We start from the raw sequence: 18439 nt of genomic DNA, 5'->3' as shown, positions 1-18439 counted from the left end.
TGCTGAAGACCTAGCTCAAATAGAAAATGGTCTCCTGGAGCTGACCAGATGATTATAGGACAAAAATTTCACCCTCTCAAACTCACCAATTGGATTTCAACTCCTATCAAGCTTATAAGGGCAGGGTTGAACTGTGCCTGTGCCTTTCCCAGATGGGACTGCTTTACTGGAATAGAAAGTCTCCTTTCTCCCACAGAGCAGCTGGTGGTTTTGAACTGCTAGGGCTCCAAGTTATCAGCATATCAGACAACTTGAATGCATTATTTCCTGGCTGAGGTTCACTGGGGGAATTTCCTTAACATCTCTATGCTTCAGTTGTCTCAATTTAATGGCAACAATCAGCCTTAGGTGGCTCAGGGTACATCCTGCAGACTAAATAGGATACCCCTTAGGCATAAATCCTTGTGACCAGGGTGGATAGGGCTCTTGGGAGGTTAACACAGATGGACCTTAAACTCCAAACTCGCTGTCATGGAGTCAATGCTGACTGAGTGAGCCCCTGTGGGTTTCCGAGACTAACTTAACCGGAGCAGAAAGTGAAGTCTTGCCTCTGGATCAGCTGCTGGTTTTGAACTGCCAACCATGAGGATCACAGCCCAATGGGTAAACACTGCACCACCAGGGCTCTGTAAGACAGGTCTGTTGGTGCCCTTTATCCAACCCTTTCAGCCTTCGCTCTTGGGACACAAAAAGGTCTCTATCCACCGACCCAAGAACTGTACCTCTCTTCGTTTTTCCTCCCAAAGCCTCTCTCAAAAAAGTGCCCCTGGAAATATATATATCAAGTCCTTAACTGACTTTGCACCTAGAAAATCACCACCTATCTCCAAGTACTACTGTTGGGTTTCCATAGAACAATGAGCGCGGTACGTTCGGACCGAAGCAGTCAGAAGACGCCGCAAGCAGAAGCCACGCCCCCGACTCAGTCCAAGCCGGCCAATGGGAGGCGAGCGCCTGGGGAGCGCGCAGTTTCTCGGGATCTCGTCGCACGGAGGCGCGAAGCGTCATCAAAGCGCGCCGGAAGTGCCCGTCCCGCTGCGCACGCCTATCAGCGAAGGAAGTTGGCCTCGGGGCGGCCTGTGCTCTGCGGGCCCGGCCGAGGGCGGCGGCGGGCGCGGCGTGGTCACCGCGTGCGGCACGATGGGAGACGAGATGGACGCGATGATCCCCGAGCGGGAGATGAAGGTCAGATGCCGGTCGGGGGTTCCCTCCCCGCCTGCGGCCTGGCGCTGCTTTGTAGGTTCGCTGGACGGCGGGGCGCGGGCGCCGGCTGCCCCGCCTCCCGCTTGAACGGTTTACCGCGTTCTGAGTCCTCAGGAGCGTGTTCTGGAGCACTCTGCCGTGCTGCCCGCGGGCTCGCCCCACCGAATGCGTGTCTCTGGTCATTGTTGAGTTTGGGCACCTCTCTTGACTTACCCTAGCTGCCTGCCTGGGTGACTTGAGAAGCGGCAGGAACTATTTTTTGAGCGTGTCTGGTGTACGCGTTATCTCCCTCAGTCAGCGTGGCAACCCTCTTAAGCAGTTGTGACTTTCCCTGTTTGACCAAGGAGCACATCGAGGTTGGAAAAGTAACTTAGCCAGCCACATTTGTCAAATATAGATCAAGTCTAGATATATGTAAGACTCTTCTTTACGGAGATCTAGGCTTACCTCATGCCAACGCCAAGGAATGTCGACCATCCTACAAAAGCTTGAGTTAAATGGAAAAACAGGACTATTTTTGGTTCTGGAAATCAGCCTAAAATCAAGAAAATAAAGGGAGGAACCAAGTGGTCCTAGTGACGGTAAAGGTGGAGATTGTGGGGGTGACTTCCTATGGCTGGGCTTGGCCTTTCCTACAAAAGTTCTGACAAAAGAGGACAGAGAACGGACAGCATTTCTTTCAACCCAAACAGCTGAAAATGAACAATTCAGATGCTTGTGTCACCAGGAACCCCCTGGACTGAATTTAGGGAATAATGATCAATTCCATATTCAGGGTAATGATTCTTTTCTTTCTTGAGAATCGCTGCCTTGGCCAGCTATCCAGCACAAGTGTGGCATGCTCCTCTGATATGCTGGCCGGTGGCAAACATCAGGAGTACAGGTTTAGAAGATGGCATTCTCCTTTAAGTGACTGTAACAGAAAGGAAAGCGCTCTTGTGCATCTTCCCCCACCCTTCTGTACCCATGTGAAGACCCAACTAGAGTAAGAGTTATGAAAAAGATGGACACTTTAATTCCCCTGCATTGTGTAGTCTCATCTAAAAGGTTGTGTGAATTTCTGCTAGTCACATAATTGGAATTAGAGAAGATTATTTCGTTAAATAATTTAACAAACATATATTAAACCTCCAACCCAAGGAAATCGATATGTTGGATGTGGCAGAAATCTTGGAGGACAAAGCATTCTTAAGAATATATGGGGGGGAGTGAATAAGAAAGATCGTCTTTGGCTTTTCCAACTTTGGATTATAAGCATAAGGTGGACTTAGTGAAACCTGGACTTGAAGATAGGCTTAGAATTGTTTTAAAAAATAAAGCATGTATAGCACAACTTAACTCACAGATTCTAACTCCTCATGACCCCAGGTGGGGTTTCTCCTATATGGGGTTTCTGAGACTCTTTATAGGCACAGACAACCTCGTTTTTCTCCCGAGGAGCAGCAAGTAGGTTTGAACCACCAACTTTATAGTTAGCAGGCCAGTGCCTAACGCAGAGCAGATTGGAGGGAGCAGTGGCAATAGTGCTTTTTTGGGAGGGAAGCGGAATGTTTAGAGATGAGACTTCAAAGCTAAATGGATTAAGTCTTCCCTGACTTTAGAGACTATAGATTTTGGTTTTATTTTTAAGTGTTCTCAGAGCATCTAGGTGGTATTCAAGGCCTTGAGCTACAGATTGTCCATTGCTGTAATGGGGTTTTTGACTGATGTTTTTTAATATACCTAAGACAAATCTTGAGCTTTGGTCATCTTTCTGTCATGCACTGGAAGGTAGTATTCACAGTAGTTGGATGATACTTTATATTTAACAATTATTAGTCTCTCCTATGGGGCTGGCAGTACGTTTTCACATGAAATGGTATAAAGTTATAGGTAACAAAATGCAATGAATTGATTGAAAGAGTAAGTACAGAAAAAGGAGAGATCAATGGGAGCTGGTTTAGTAAAAGACTTCATGCAAGTCTTTTCCGGTCATTTATTCCATCCAACAAATATTAATAAGCACTTACTATGTCAAAACCAAACCAAACTCACTGCCATTGACCTGATGCCGACTCATAGTGAGCCCATGAAACAGGGTAGAACTGTCTCTCTGAGTTTCTGAGACTGTAATTCTTTATGGGATTAGAAAGACCTGCCTTTCTCCTGCAGAGTGGCTGGTGGTTTCGACCTGCTGACCTTGCAGATCTCAGCCCAACTCGAAACCACTACTCCACCGATCAATGCGTGAGGCACTGTAGTAAAAAGCACAGGAAATTGAAAATTACTGAGAGCCATTGTCCATGGCTTCAAGGGTTCGTATATTTGTCTTGTATTGGAACTGGGTCTCTTGGGATATACTGATAGACATGATTTGATTTCTGTCAGGCCTGATTTTTTCGTCTTGTTTCTAATCCTTCACAATAGGATTTTCAATTTAGAGCTCTGAAGAAGGTGAGAATATTTGAGTCTCCAGACAAGTTGCCGAAGGAGCGCTCCAGCTTGCTTGCTGTGTCCAACAAATACGGTTTGGTCTTCGCTGGCGGAACCAGTGGATTGCAGATTTTCCCTACGCAAAATCTTCTTATTCAAAATAAACCTGGGGACGATCCCAATAAAATCAGTGAGTTACTTGACTTCTGTTGCGTAATAGAGAGAGGAGTGGGGGCGCGCCAATGAATTTCCTGCCCAAGCAATCATTCCAGTTTTAAAAAGATAATTGCCGTTTCTCCTGTGTTAGAACCCCACTCCTACCCCGCAAGAGTAAGTTCCAGGTGTAAGCCGGTAACTTACTTTTCTAGGTGTTGTCATTGGGCTTTTGTATCTCTTTTGCTAATCTGTTTGCCCAAACTCAGGGAAAGGAAGAACTTTCCCCTGTGCCAGACTGAGCTTTGCTTCGTAGAACGTGTGTCCTGGACTTCTAGAAGCGCCTAGAAGGGTTCTTGTAGATGTAATCCTACTAGCCAAACAAATGGCCCTGTGTAATTGTCGGATCCTTGTTGCAAAAATTGCACAGGACCAAACTATAGTTGAGCCAGGGGACAGTCACACCTCGCTTCTTTAGGTTGTATGAAGACAAGCCCCGGAGGTCTTTAATGTGTCATTGTGTTATCCAGCTATAAGAAAGTTAGAATTTATCTCCATAATTGCATCTTGTGTGTGTATTTGTAGATGTGAAAAATGCATTTCACATCTTGGGGTTATGACTCTGTGCTTAGAACATTGCTATTTTCTGTTTTTATCTTCTTGCACAGTCGATAAGGTCGAGAGCTTGCTAGTGCCTATGAAATTCCCCATCCATCACTTGGCTCTGAGCTGTGATAATCTTACTTTGTCCGTGTGCATGATGTCCAGTGAATATGGCTCCATCATCGCTTTCTTTGATGTGCGCACTTTCTCAAATGAGGTAAGCTACTGGAAGACTTCAGGGTCAGCATGAAAGGTGGAGATTTCCTGGTATTGAATCACAAGTTGGCAACTGTTTTGGTTGACTTTTAAACTTGAAGTGGTTTTCTAGATTCAAATATGGGCAAAAAAATTTCTTAGCATGATGAATAATAGCGCTTTGAGATCAAAGGGGTTGTTAGAGATTATTTCATAACAGTATTGTACACAAGACAACCTAAGCTCAGGGAGGCTTTGATGACTTGCTCAAAGTCGTGAAGTAATATGTAATGCCACAAGTCCCGTAGTCTAGGTCTCTGGCCGCCTTTTGCAGTGGTTTTCCATTTAAGCAGTGTAGTAGTAAGTCAGTAATATGGAGTTGTTCTGTGGTGTGCCAGGATCTCTATCAACAACTTTTTGTGCTTTGTCCTCATTTATACTACCACAGCCTAACAGAAGGCTATTGCTGCCTTCATTTTGTGCATGAAAATAACAGGCTCAAAGAATTTAAGCAACTGGCCAGTGTCCCCAACACTGTTACAGAGCAGAGCTACCATTCTTGTCCAGTGTCTTCTCTTTGTTGGTTGCTTTAAATTTGTATGTTCACTCAGGAGTTCTTTCCTGAGCGTGCTAAAAGAGTTGCCATTTTCAACTCAAGCTTCCCTGTCATTGAGTGGGCTTGGGCTCATAGGAACCCAAAGAAACGGTGACCTGCCCTTGGGCGTGTCCAGGACTGTAACTCTCCGAGAGTAGAAAGCCAAGGTCTCTGGAAGTGGACGGTGGTTTCAAAGTGCTGACCTTGTGCTCAGCAGCCAGTATATAACCACTGCGCCACCAAGACTTGTTGCCATTTTCAAAAGTCGTATTGATAATTTCGATAACAGATGATTGTGTAAAGTTAAATCTTTTTCATAGTTATAAAGCATTAGAGTATGATTTGAGAAAATGGGCTTAGTCATCAACTTTGGATATTTAGTGTCTCCATGTTCTTATTGATTTCTTTTTGCTTTGTATTAATAGGCTAAACCGCAGAAGCGCCCATTTGCCTATCATAAGCTCTTAAAAGATGCAGGCGGCATGGTGATGGATATGAAGTGGAACCCCGCTGTGCCGTCCATGGTGGCGCTTTGTCTGGCTGATGGCAGTATAGCTGTCCTACAGGTCACTGAGACGGTGAAAGTGTGTGCAGCTCTTCCGCCCGAAGTAGCAGTCACAGCTGGTAGGTAATACAGGCTTTCACGCTCTGACATATTATGATGCTGAGCTCGTTAAAAATTTATACCTAGAAATAAAAATGGGCTGATTAAAAAAGGGTTTTTTTAAGAAATGGAGAGAGTATTTTTTCATTTCTGTCGTTAATGTCCTTGAAGCCAAACAGCATACAACATATATCTGCCTGTGCTTAGGTTTTCTGGGAAAAGGAATATTTTGGTATAGCTAGTTTCAAAGCATATTTTTAAGAATAATTGTTTGTGAGTCTAAAAGGGGCATTGTATCAAAGTCATCTGTACCTTCAGGGGGAGGCATGCAAATAGGGATGATGCATTCTCCTCGCTTCGCCCAGGAGCACATTGCTCTCTGCCTTCAGCTTTGGCGGGGGGAGGTCGGTGGAAGTGAGTGTCAGTTGCGTGGCGCAGGGAGGCAACACGAGTCACTGCACCATTCCGATGGTTTCACTCTCGCTTTGCCCACTGGGCAGCCTCGTGGGGACTGGCAGAAGGAACTGAAGTGGGGGGTCGCACAACTGCCTTGTCACGGCTCTTACTGGTTTGTGCTGTTGTCCTCAGTTCTTAATGGACACCGTTTTCTTTGTTCAGTGTGCTGGAGCCCCAAAGGAAAGCAGCTGGCAGTTGGAAAACAGAATGGCACCGTGGTCCAGTACCTGCCTGTAAGTTCTTGCCTCAGATTCAAGAACGTGTCTTAACCGTCTTGGCTGGGTTTGCTTTTCCCAGGAAAAAGTAACATATTGCAGTTACTTCATCTTTCTATCCTGTCATTTCCCCAGGAGGTACCCTCTGTGTTCTGTTTAGTAGACCATGCTCCTGACTCTTCTCGATGCTTAGAATAGTCTGTTTTAAATCCATTATTTTGTTTCTTAAATAACATGTGCCTGTGCTCTGTGCTTTGATCCCAAACGTAACTTCTCTGACACATGCCATAAAAACACGCGCAGGGGGAAAGGCATTAGTAAAAGGCCATCACTGCCCGCTCTCATGGAAAGAACTCTTCTTGGAGAAAGCATCGTATTCTGTGTCGCTGTAACACAGCCTGCTCTGAAGGGTTCATCCTGAAACGCGAGACAGCAGAGAAGATGGACACCCCCTTTGTGGTTCACACTCTTATGCTCTCTCTGATTTTCTTAAAATGATACCCACATGTCTTCTTCACTGTGGCTTGCATCGCACAAAGAAGTTCCGGGTGTGAGTTCAAGTGTGGACACAAAGGAGGGGCGCCCTGGGCAGTACCACGTGTTGTGCTGCGGTGCATCCCTCCCTGAGAGACCGGTCTCTGTGGTGCGGGGAGTGAGTGGATGGTCTGGACTGGATTTGCACTGTTGTGTCGACTCATTGGCAACAGTTGTTACATGAAGTCTGGTCTATTGTAGGTCATTTTCCTATAAAAAGCTAATGTAGTTGGTGTGCTGTTTGTCTGTTTCTTTAGCTTACAGTCATATGGGGGTTTGTCTCCAGCTCAGTATCCATAGAGCCCCTTCATTCTTGCTAATGGCTCAGTGGAGGTCCCTTGGGTGGATGTCCATCATCCGTTTGTCCCTGGGCTGTCTACTTACACCAGCCTCGGTGATTTTGCTCCTGTCAACGGCGTTCTTCTGGACAGTGCCCTTCCCTACGTGGAAATACATTCCTGTGGGTCTTTCTCCTATTCAGTCTCTCGTGGCAAGGGGGAGGAAATAGAGGCACGTGTGTAGTGGTGGTATGTGTAGAATGACAGCTTCATTCTTGTTGGGATTGTTTCATTTGACACTTTCTTCTCCACCCCCCCCCCCCCCCGACCCTTTTAGACTCTCCAGGAAAAAAAAGTCATTCCCTGCCCTCCATTTTACGAGGCGGATCATCCAGTCAGAGGTAACAAACACATCTGCTGTTCTGGTGAACTGGCTTCTAATGAGGCGCTCTCTGTCTAATCTGGCTAGGTGTGTGTTCTAGAAACTCAAGTCACGTGGTGGACCATTTCTGCTTGGGGCCTTTGAGATGATTTCATTTTCTTAATAGACTAATTAAATCAGCGTCATGAGAATTCTCTGGTAAATAGCTGTATTTCATGGTAAACAACATGAAACCGATCCCAATTTTTATTAGGATTCTTTATATTTTGCCCTAATTATACTACTACCTTGGAAAGGAATTTTGGCTTCTTGAGTTTTTGGGACTCTCAAAGATATAAAGTTATACTCTGTGAATGATACTTAGTGAATGAAATCTGGACCTTTGTTAAAGCTGCAGCACTGACTGGAGAGCACATGCTTTGAGAATGATGAGGGCGATGAATGCACAGATGTGCTGGACACCGTGGGCGTATGGATGGAGTGTGATAAGAGCTGTATGAGCCCCTGATGAAACGATTAAAAATAATAGTAAAGCTCCAACACTCGGGCTTTTGAGCCACGGGATGCTAGTTTACACTGTTCAGTGCTTTGCCTGCACTGGATGTTTTTGGTTGTGTGTGGATGCCGTATGGTTTCTCCCTGCTTACCAGGGTGCATGTCTTTCAGTTCTGGACGTTCTGTGGATCGGCACATACGTCTTCACCATAGTGTATGCTGCTGCAGATGGGACCTTGGAAACGTCCCCCGATGTGGTGATGGCTTTGCTCCCTGTAAGTATAGGGAAGGCACCTGTTTGCGCTTGAGCAATCTGAGAGGTCTTCCTTGTAATGAAGTATGAGGTGTCCAAGGCTTAAGGCTGGAGTGTTTTCCTGGGGACCAAAATGGTCATGTCTTCTTATATCATGTTTTACTATTTCGTTAAAATTATAACGTTTGCTTTTAAGTTATAAAAACTATGAGCCTTAGTAGATGTAAAAATAAGGGGAAATTTTAAAAAGCTGCAAAATAACTTTGATTAAAAATTTCCCCCCATTTTCCCATCCAGTATTGATTGAATGCTTTCAAAGTTGGGAAGACATGGCACAGTTCTGCCTTTGTGTTAATCGTATGCCCTAATGAATGTGGTCCTCAAAAAGGCTCGCTGCCATTGTGCAAGTTCCATGTGAAGCCACCCTGTAAGACAGAGTAGACCTGCCGTGTGGGAGCAGAGCCTCACTTTCCTTCCTTGGAGAGCCCACTGCTTTTCATCTGCACCGATGTGGCACACAGCCCAACTCCTACCTCACTCCGCCACTAAGGCTCCTTTATGGATTTGGTAGTCAATTACAAATAAGGAAAGGATTAAGGAAGGACAGTTGTATCGGAAAAAGTAGCAGTGTAAGGGGCAGATGTGTGCTGAGTTGCCCTTGTAAGTGGGGTGATCCAGGATGGCCTTTTTTGCGGAGGTACCATTTGAATAGAGACCAAAGTAAAGTGATGGGGTGGTTCCTTTTAAAGATGGTGGAAAATAGTAGTAGATCTACCAAGTATTTTTCTAATGCAGTGGCATTTCAGAAAAGCAAAGGAGACAGCTTATGTACGTAGAAGCTGTGAAAGATGGGGCTTTCTACTCCCATCACGAGGTGCAGTTCTGCCCTGTTCTGTGGAGTCGCTTGGAGTCGACATCGACTCCTTGGTTTTTTGCTTTGGTGCTAGTGATTCTGTTGTGCACCTTTGTTTGAATAGTAAACTTGCAAATATCTCTCGGGGTCATTAAATAAAATTTGTATTTGGTCATGTGGGTAATTGTCAGCTTATTTTTAGTTGTTCCTTTACTGTTGGATATTGAGATTGCTTTTAGTTCCCCTATTTTAAAGAATTCTGTGATGAATGTTTATGCACATTTAATGTGATTTTCTTCTTTAGAATAAATACTTAGAAATAAAGTTTTGATGTCAAGAAAGTCATATGTATTGGACAGACTTTGGAAAGCGCATGACCAAAATACCTTTTTTGAGAAGTTACCCCAGCTTTCCAGTATTCATGCCTTCTCAATCCAATATGTGGAAAATACCTTTAAAAAATAGTCTTTTGATGTAAAATTCCCACATCATACGCTACCATAGTTACGACGCTGTTAGAGTTGTACGTCCGTCATCACAAGCAGTTCTAGTGCTCCCTCCCCCTCCCACACTCAGGATTTGCTCCCCAAGTCTGTTCACTCTCCCCACCTCCTATAAACATGCCCCTTTAAAATGAACTGTTGTCAGTCCTTGATAAGTTGAATTTTCAAAATGTGTTTATTAAAGTGCCTTAGTTTGAGATAACACCAGAATTTTCTTATTCCTAAAGCTAATATTAACACTAGCATTTATTAACTCATGTTTATGTTTCAGGTACTTGGCCGTGGGCTTATAGGTGTTGTTTCTTCTAATACCTGCTAAAGTAGCTTTAGTAGGACCATGTATACAGAGGAAACCCAGTGTCAGGAAGACTGTGTTGTTCACTTTTGTCCCGTTGGCAGAATATGGTGGGAATGCATTTCACCTGCCGGCTCCTGTTTGTAGTCCTTGTACTTTAAGTGTCATCTAAGTATTTTGTGTGTGTTTTTGGACATAGCTCTTGAGCAAATTGTCTCATAAGAGGGAAATGGTTTCATCTTCTGATAATGTTAGTTCTGTGGTGTTGAAGGACAGGCCCACAGATTTCTCCGTCACCTTGTTCATTGTAGAAAAAGGAAGAAAAGCACCCCGAGACCTTTGTGAACTTCATGGAGCCCTGCTACAGCGGCTGCACGGAGAGGCAGCATCATTACTTCCTCGGTTACGTCGAGGAATGGTGAGTGCCAAGCCCAAGGCTCCAGGCCCTGCTCCCACTGAGGCACTTCTGTTGCACTTTGTCTTTTTTTTTCCCCTATAAGAGGAGAAAAGAGAAACTTTGGATATCCTGAAAAGATTTCCCGCTGATGTGGTCTGCTGCTCCAGCCTTTATTTAGTTTTAAACAGGTCACTCAAAAAGGCAAGATCCCCCTCCTACCCCCCGCTGCCCTCCAGTCTGTTCCGACACATAGCAGAGAAGGGGTGCCCTGTGGCGTTCAGAGACTGCGCTCCTGATGGGAGCAGATGCCGCTGCTTTCTCCTGAGGAGCAGCTGTGGCTACAGCCCAGCTCAGGCCCACCCGCGGACCCCAGGGACTGCACTTGGGCAACCACGGGCATCTAAGGCACACACCGGGGACTGTGGTGCTTCATAAGTAGAGCTCTCACCTTCCGTGCAAGAGACACACGCTCTGGCCAGTGTGCCCAGTCCAGACACTACCCTGCTGTTTTCATGGAGGCTTTCGTGTTTTGGGGGAGCCCTGGTGATGTGGCAGTTACGAGTTGGGCTGCGGTCTGCATGGGTGGCAGTTTGAAACCACTAGCAACTCGGGAGAAAAACCAGGCTTTCTCCCACAGTAAACAGAGTCCTGGAAACCCACTGGAGGTCACTTTGAGTCAGCATTGACTCTGTGGCACTGAGCTTGGTTTTCATGTTGCTGTGATGCTGAAGAGTCAGAAGAAACGTGTGTCAATCACCCTTTGAAGGTGGACCACAACAGTCCCGTCTGGTTATCCATTGAGTTGTCAGGAGCCAGGCGCTGAATCTGTGACCTCTTAACAGTTCCCTTCTGAGGGCATGTGGATTTGAAAGGTAGATGACCTGAAGTGGACACTCTTCTTCTAGCTGGGTTACTCTGCTCGTAGGGTGGTTCCTTCCCTGACTCTTCAGGTGGATAAACTTAGTGATTCTCCAGTGCTTAGTCTTGGGAAAGACTTTTTTTTTAACAAGGTTGGCTGTATGTCTAAAATACTCCCGCCTCTCTTTAACCATATATATGGAAATATACCCCTTCCACCCAGAGGACATCCCCAGAGGCGCTACCACAGACCCAAGTCAAGGCAGAATTGTTCCTGTGCTTGAATTTAATCATCTGCCTTTCTTCTTCAAAGGGATTTGGTGCTAGCGGCATCCGCGGCTTCCACAGAAGTTAGTATCCTGGCTCGACAAAGTGACCAGGTAAATAATCTCTGTGTCACGATTTTAGGGGGGATCAGCTCCATGGTTGAGATGAAGTGCCCAGCCTGAATGAGCACAAGGCTTAAATGACACAGTGGCTTGGATGAGGTGGCGGGGCTGTGGCTGTGGGCGAACGTGGGTGTCAGGTGTACTCCAAGTTATCAGCCTTTGTGCTCGTTGAGGATCGAGCCCACAGTCTGTGGGAATAGACGCCGTGCTCCGCCTTGAGCAGGAATGTACCTGGATGGCAAGGAGGCTGTAGCACCTTATTTTCTTCCTACTGACTGAGCCTGTCGCTCTTAGACAAGCAACGACCACACGCCCCTGCATGTGGAAGACATGCAGATAATGACAGATGGGGACGGACTCACCAGAAATAATGTGCTTCACTTTGAAAACCGCCAGAAGGAACAAAGTCCCTCGGTGCGTCAGGCCCCTCTTCCTCCCTTCTCTCACAGTGCTTGCAGTAGACAAGGGGACAAGCAGAGCGGTTACTGAGCAGGGGAGGTGACGGAGCATTTCCCATTTATAGCCGTGATGGTTCCTACACCATCCGTATACAAGCACCCATGCTGCTTCAGTCATTCGGCATTTGCCATTCCTCTGGGAGGTGGGTTGGCCCCACTGTAAGTGGCATGATTTTCATATGTTTATGGCTTTTTTGATGTTCATTTCGAGGTCATAGGACAAAATTGAATTGCATAAATACCTTATGTATCCATGCTTTAAAACTAGGCTTTTATTTTTACCAAAATAATATGTGTACATCCTTCAAATAGCAACTTGAATGGCATGCTTATCAATGAAGAGAACTACTTTCCCGAATTCTACACCTTTCTGTTTCAGTACTGCTCTCCAGAGGGAACCATTGTTAATTTGGCAGCTCTTTCTTCTACTTTCTCCTCTTCTCTAGTAACGTGCATTGTTAGTAGGTGTTAGCAGTCATAGTCGTCCTTGGTGGTGTTTATAGATTGTGTCTGGAAGTCGCTATGTCTTGTGTGCATTATTATTGAAGCGGGGTAAGTGGGGGAGCATTGCTGCTAGCGTTCCAGTTCCTGCTTAGAAGACTTTTGTCCATCTAAAGCGTGTGTAGACCTGTCTGCAATCAGTGGAAGAGCGCGTGCAAGTTGCGTTGGCTTCCAATGGGATCTGCTGGGGCTGCAGACAAGTCCTCTTAGGAAGATGCTAGTCTAAGTCGTGTTAGGGTGCCTTCGAAATAGGAAAAGGCCCAGTTAAGTCATTGGCTTCTGGGAGACCTGTTGGACTGGTTTAGTCAGGGTAGAGACGCCAGCTCAGAAGGGCACGGCTTCTCCATGGACACTCTTGATAGCCGTACTGGGAGGGCACAGGGTCATCGCAGCAGCTTATTGTGAAGCCTTAAGAAAATTGAAGACTTGGTGAGGCAAAGGCCAGGAAGTGGTGCCGAGGAATCTCTTCTTCCATCACAACACTGGCTTCTGTGCCTTCTCCGAGCGTAGCTAGCGCTCTCCTGGGGAAGTTCACTGGGAAACCTTGCCCTGTCTACAATCAAACCCTGATCTTGTCCCCGCATACATTTGTGCTCCAAATTCAAAGAACATTCAAGAGCACAGTTCTAGTCCCTCTAGGATGCCCAAATTGCCCTCGTTGTTAAAAGACAGAGTAGATAGAAATGCTGCTGTCGGGAAGTTGTAGACCTGCTAGATGGGGGCGATGCTGAGAAACAGTAGTTTCACATTTTGATACTGCTGTGTGGTACAGGTTCTTGCGGTTCGGTAGCAGGGATCCCTGACGGTCCCCCATGTGTGAGTGATAGACGCTCATAACCAAATCTTGTAGTGTGTTTATGGTCCCTTTCCCGAACCACTCTTCTCCCTCCTTTGTTACATGCCGGGACAGTTCCTCTTTGATTCTTGCCGTCCACTTTTACTGAAAGTGAGAAAAGTGTGGTATGTTTTTCTTTATTTGGGAGTCCTTTACTGGTAAATAGACCGCCTAACCAAGCGTGAGCAAAGGGTGGTTTCCTGGAAAGACTAAGGGTTTGCTCAAGGAATCCAAAGGCAGAAAGGCTGCCCTGGAGGAGTTGTCTCCAAGAGCTTGGGTCACCTTCTGTTTCTGACGAGCAAGCGCAGGACATCTGACCCAGCTACTCAGTCTTCTCTGTTCAAGACCCTGGCAGAGATGGATTGAGCGCCTTGGTCCTGACCCTCAATATCTAGGCACCTGGACCGACTGATTGGCTGCCTTAGCACAGCTCGGGGATTTGCCCCTGTGTTAGCAATCAGCCCTGGTTGTGGTGGGCGGTAACTCAGAAAAAGTTCACAGTCATGGTAATCGATTCATAAGGTAGGGACTTGGTTCACCACGAACAGATTAGTTAATTTGGAAACTAAACCCTTGCCTGCTGGAGTGTGCATGAGTGAGACTGTTTCCCCAGGCCTCCAAGCCTCGCGCCTTCCACACACAGTGTGGCTTCTTTTCCTCCTTCCTGCTCGGATGCACTGATGCAAACTAAGCAAACTGGCATTTCCTGCCCCCTTTTTAGGTTAACTGGGAATCTTGGCTTCTAGAGGATTCTAGTCGAGCGGAACTGCCTGTGACCGACAAGAGTGAAGACTCCTTGCCCGTGGGCGTTGCCATCGACTATACGAACCAAATGGAGATTACCATCAGTAAGTGTAGCCTGATGTCTAGGGCAGAAATAGGCTTTCCTCTGCTGGTTGATTTCAAAACGCCACTTACATGTGTTCATGACAACTACTCGAAGCTGAGCACTTCCAACCTCTAGTCATCCCCTTGTAGTTGGAGAAGGCTAGAGACACTGAACCTAATTTAATCTGGTACTCATTGCTGAGACCAAGGCCAGGCACAGCCCATCCATATTTCTCTCTCTGGATATGTGTGCTTGAGAATATGTTGAGATATGAAACGTGAAACTTGGAGCAGGGACTCTTCCATTTTTAACTACAGGGGCCGTCTCACCTTGGAACTGACAAGCTCTGGTCTAGAAATAGAGACCTGTGCTGACCTCTGAAGACTCAAACATGCTCCTAGCATTTTGGGATGAAAATTTCAAAGATGCAGGAGTGTTGAAAGAATTCCTCATTGGACACCCGTATACTCACTGCCATGAACAGTTACCCTTGCTTTGTGACCTAGCCCTCTGTCCATCAGATGTGGTTTCTTCCTACTTACCGAGAAGCTAAGGAGCCCTGGTGGCGTAGTGTTTACACACGAGGCCAGCAGGTTGAAACCACCGGCTGCTCCTGAGGAGAAAGACGAGGCTTTCTCAGAGGTTCTCAACCCCACACGGGCAGTTCTTCCTTCTCTTGTAGGACCACTGTGACCAGAGTTGACTAAGGCAGTGCCTGGTTTGCTATCAAGTGGACATACATATACTAAGGGGCCTTGGTGGCATGCTGGGCTACATACACACTGGGTGCAACCACTGGGCCAGCAGTTTGGGCACACCAGCCAGGAGAAAGATGAGTGATTTATAGCCTTGGACAGGGCACTGTGTGCCAGAATGACTCGACAGCAGTAAGTTGGGATTGGTGTGTGAACCTCTGGCTTGCATTTATTTTTTGGAGTATATAAAATATTACCAATGAAAACCCAGACCCACTGCCATCAAGTCAATTCTGACTCTTAGCAACCTTACAGGACAGCAGAACTGCTCCATAGCGTTTCCAAGATTGTAAATCTTGATGGGAGCAGACAGCCTCATCCTTCTCTCTGAGTGGCTTGTGGTCTTGAACCACTGACCTTGCATTTAGCGTACTCGACAGCACCACCAGGGCTTCTTACAAAATGTTCACATGTGATTAAAAGTAGAAATCCTAGGAATGTGCACTCGAGACACGTCCCCCCCCCCCCGCCCTGCCTCTCCCCCTCTTCCCAGGCCTCCTCATAGGCAGTTATTTTATTTGTGGTTTATCTATCTTTGTGCTGTGGGGGATGGGACGGAAATAAGCAGATACTCATATTTGAGAGGGAAACTTCATGCAAAAATGGATTCAAAAGATAACTGCTGTTTTCCCATCACCTTATTGAAGTCTTGTTCGGTACCTTCCTCCTTTGTAAGGAGCCCGGCTGGCATGGTGGTTACACATTGGACTGCTACCAACAAGGTCAGCTGTTCGAAATCACCAGCAGCTCCCGGGGCAAAAGATGAGACTTTGCACTCCTATAAAAAGTTAGTCTTGGAAACCCACAGGGACTGTTCTCCTCTGTCCTATAGGCTCTCTGAGTTGGCATCAACTCGACAGTGAGTTGTACGCAAGACATGCTGTGCGTGTCTGTTTGCGCTGCTCGGTTTTTGCATTCATCAGTGTTTCCAGGATGGGAGTCAACTCCACAACGCAGTAGAGACCTGCTGCTTTCTTCCTAAGAGCACCATAGGCCTGTTGCATGGGAGTGTTACGCTGTAACTCACTAGTCTTCTGTGCACGAGTGTAGAGGTTATTTTCACAGTCACAAGTAAAATAACGGCACTGTGGCCTTGTTTATTTTGTAACTGGGCAGGTGCAGCCTCAGGATGAGTTTCTGGACATGAAATGGCTGAGTCAAGGGCACCATGCACATGTAGTTGCTATATCTTCCCTGCGCCTGGCTTGTACCATTTTGCATACCTGGAATAGTGTCTGTTTCTCCACAGCTTTGCCAGAAATGTGTTCTCTAAAAAGAATTCTTTAATGCCCTAATCAGAGAAAGGTGCCGCATGCCAATACTTGGTTTGCAGGCCTGAATTACAACAAAGTGCAGACCTGGAGCATGGGCCTTAAGATCTAGCGTACGTCTAGCATCTCACCGCACTGCAGTAGGGGCAGGTAAAAGCACAACGGGAGAAATGCTGGTGATCTGCCCTGGACGCGTTGGCTTCAAGAAGGCGTTCTGACAGACACCGTGAAGTTTCTTGTCCTTGCCCTGCTTAGACAGGAGTATTTGCTCCGATCAGTTTTCACGATTCAAAACAGAGACGTTGATTTCCTTTGGTTCTCTTGAAATCTTATATACAAAAAAGCAAAACGTGTGATTCTGCTGTGAATAAATACAGAATCACGTGACTGCTGTCTTTGTGTCTGGGCCTGTGCAGTTTAGTCGTAGGAGTGTCTCAGCAGACAGAAGATAGGCTCAGAATTCCTCGCACCAGGATAGGAATCAAGCTATGTTGCTTTAGTACAAAAATAAGAACCGAGGGAGCCTGGGAGAGTCATGGCTACTGCAAGCTTAACATGACTAGTGGTGATCTGGTGGTGGCAACCACGCTGTACATAGTTGGTGCGCAAAAGCCCGCTCAGCCCCGAATCAGAATGAGCTCACGATCTGCTATGGAGATGAGTCCATCAAGCCCCCTTCTTTGTCTGGGCAGTCTTCCCGTGTCCTTAAGTTAACTTGACTGTCTGCTTTTATCACCTTTTTCACTCCTCTTTTTCAGATGATGAAAAGACTCTCCCTCCGGCTCCAGTTCTTATGTTACTTTCAACAGACGGGGTGCTCTGCCCATTTTATATGATCAATCAAAATCCTGGCATTCGATCCCTCATCAGGTCGCCTGAGCAGCTCTCCTTAGAAGGGGAACGACAGACCAGGTCATCAGGTATGTGACTGCATGCTTTGGCAGGACGGGATTGCCTTTGGCTTGTCCAGAAGTGCCCAGGGCTTCCCATCGTCTGACCTGGCTCCCTTAATAAAGCAAGGAGTGCTCTTACCCTAAGCACACATACCCACACATACCCACACCTGACTGCTTTCCTTCCCCAACAGTCTTTACTTCACAACGGGTTAGCAGAAAATGAAGGGCAGCCAGATGGATTCTTTCTGATAATTTATCAATAAATTGTCCTATAAGATCATATATCAGGGGTCCTTAAACTTTTTCAACAGGGAGCCAGTTCACTGTCCCTCAGACTCGGAGGGCTGGGCTATAGTTTTTTAAAAAAAACTATGAACAATTTCCTATGCACACTGGACATACCTTATTTTGAAGTAAAAAAACAAATGGGGCAAAAACACCTGGCGGGCCAGATAAATGTCCTCGGTAGGCCACATGTGGCCCACGGACTGTAGTTTGAGGATGCCTGCCATATATTATATCAGAATCCTACAGACATGGTACTTAATCATGAGATTTAGGCTAATTAAATGGTTTTACATTTATAGACTGAGATGTCATAGAACTATTAAAAATGCCGTTGACAAGGAGAGTTAATAGGGCATAATGTGTAAAGGTATATACTGTGTAATCCTTATGTGTGAGGAAAAAAATAAATATTTCTAGACATAGAAAATACATAACAGGTAGATAGTAAAGTGACTTTCAGAGGGCAAGGGGCCTGAGGATTTTCTATTTTTGTTTATGTTTTATAGTGGTGTTTAGGTTTGCTTTTTCTTTTGTTTTTTAGGAGAGAAATTAGCACCACAAAATCCAGAAATATCTACAGGTCATATTTTGGCACATGGTTTTCTTGCACATAAATGCACACATATAAATACTAATCTTTTTTCCAAGTGGCCCTGCTGATCTCCTTGAAAGAGATAAAATAAAACTTTAAAAGACATCGTAAGCTATCTGTGGGTATCAGATTGACGAAAGCCACTCAGAAGATGAGGTAGGCACTTAGAGAAGAGTGTGGTGGGCTGCTAGCGGCATGGTCAACAGTTCGAAACCACCAGTTGCTTGCTCCATGGGAGAAAGACAGGGCTTTCTGCTCTTCTAAAGCGTTACAGTCTCGGAGACCCTGGAGGGCGGTTCTACCCAGTCTTACAGGGTTGTTTATGAGTTGGCATCGACTCG

General features: G+C 46.0%; 1 protein-coding gene across 3 annotated transcripts in view; it reads left to right on the top strand.

Annotated features, from left to right (window-relative positions):
• The first annotated feature begins 1009 nt into the window (after positions 1 to 1009).
• Positions 1010 to 18439, top strand: part of NUP214 (nucleoporin 214) — a 93304-nt gene continuing 75874 nt past the window's right edge. For all 3 annotated transcript variants that reach the window (XM_075560621.1, XM_075560618.1, XM_075560619.1), the window contains exons 1-11: positions 1010 to 1185; positions 3610 to 3805; positions 4437 to 4588; positions 5587 to 5785; positions 6384 to 6454; positions 7586 to 7649; positions 8297 to 8400; positions 10341 to 10447; positions 11598 to 11664; positions 14189 to 14315; positions 17081 to 17242. In XM_075560621.1, coding sequence (XP_075416736.1) covers positions 1141 to 1185; positions 3610 to 3805; positions 4437 to 4588; positions 5587 to 5785; positions 6384 to 6454; positions 7586 to 7649; positions 8297 to 8400; positions 10341 to 10447; positions 11598 to 11664; positions 14189 to 14315; positions 17081 to 17242 — 1294 coding nt within the window. In that variant the 5' untranslated portion in view covers positions 1010 to 1140. The remainder of the gene's footprint in view (positions 1186 to 3609; positions 3806 to 4436; positions 4589 to 5586; positions 5786 to 6383; positions 6455 to 7585; positions 7650 to 8296; positions 8401 to 10340; positions 10448 to 11597; positions 11665 to 14188; positions 14316 to 17080; positions 17243 to 18439) is intronic.

The sequence above is a fragment of the Tenrec ecaudatus genome, chromosome 10 (assembly GCF_050624435.1).
Source record: "Tenrec ecaudatus isolate mTenEca1 chromosome 10, mTenEca1.hap1, whole genome shotgun sequence".
Classification (NCBI taxonomy): Eukaryota; Metazoa; Chordata; class Mammalia; order Afrosoricida; family Tenrecidae; genus Tenrec; species Tenrec ecaudatus.
Note: the sequence above shows the minus strand (reverse complement) of the source record. Positions and strands in the feature narration are given on the sequence as shown.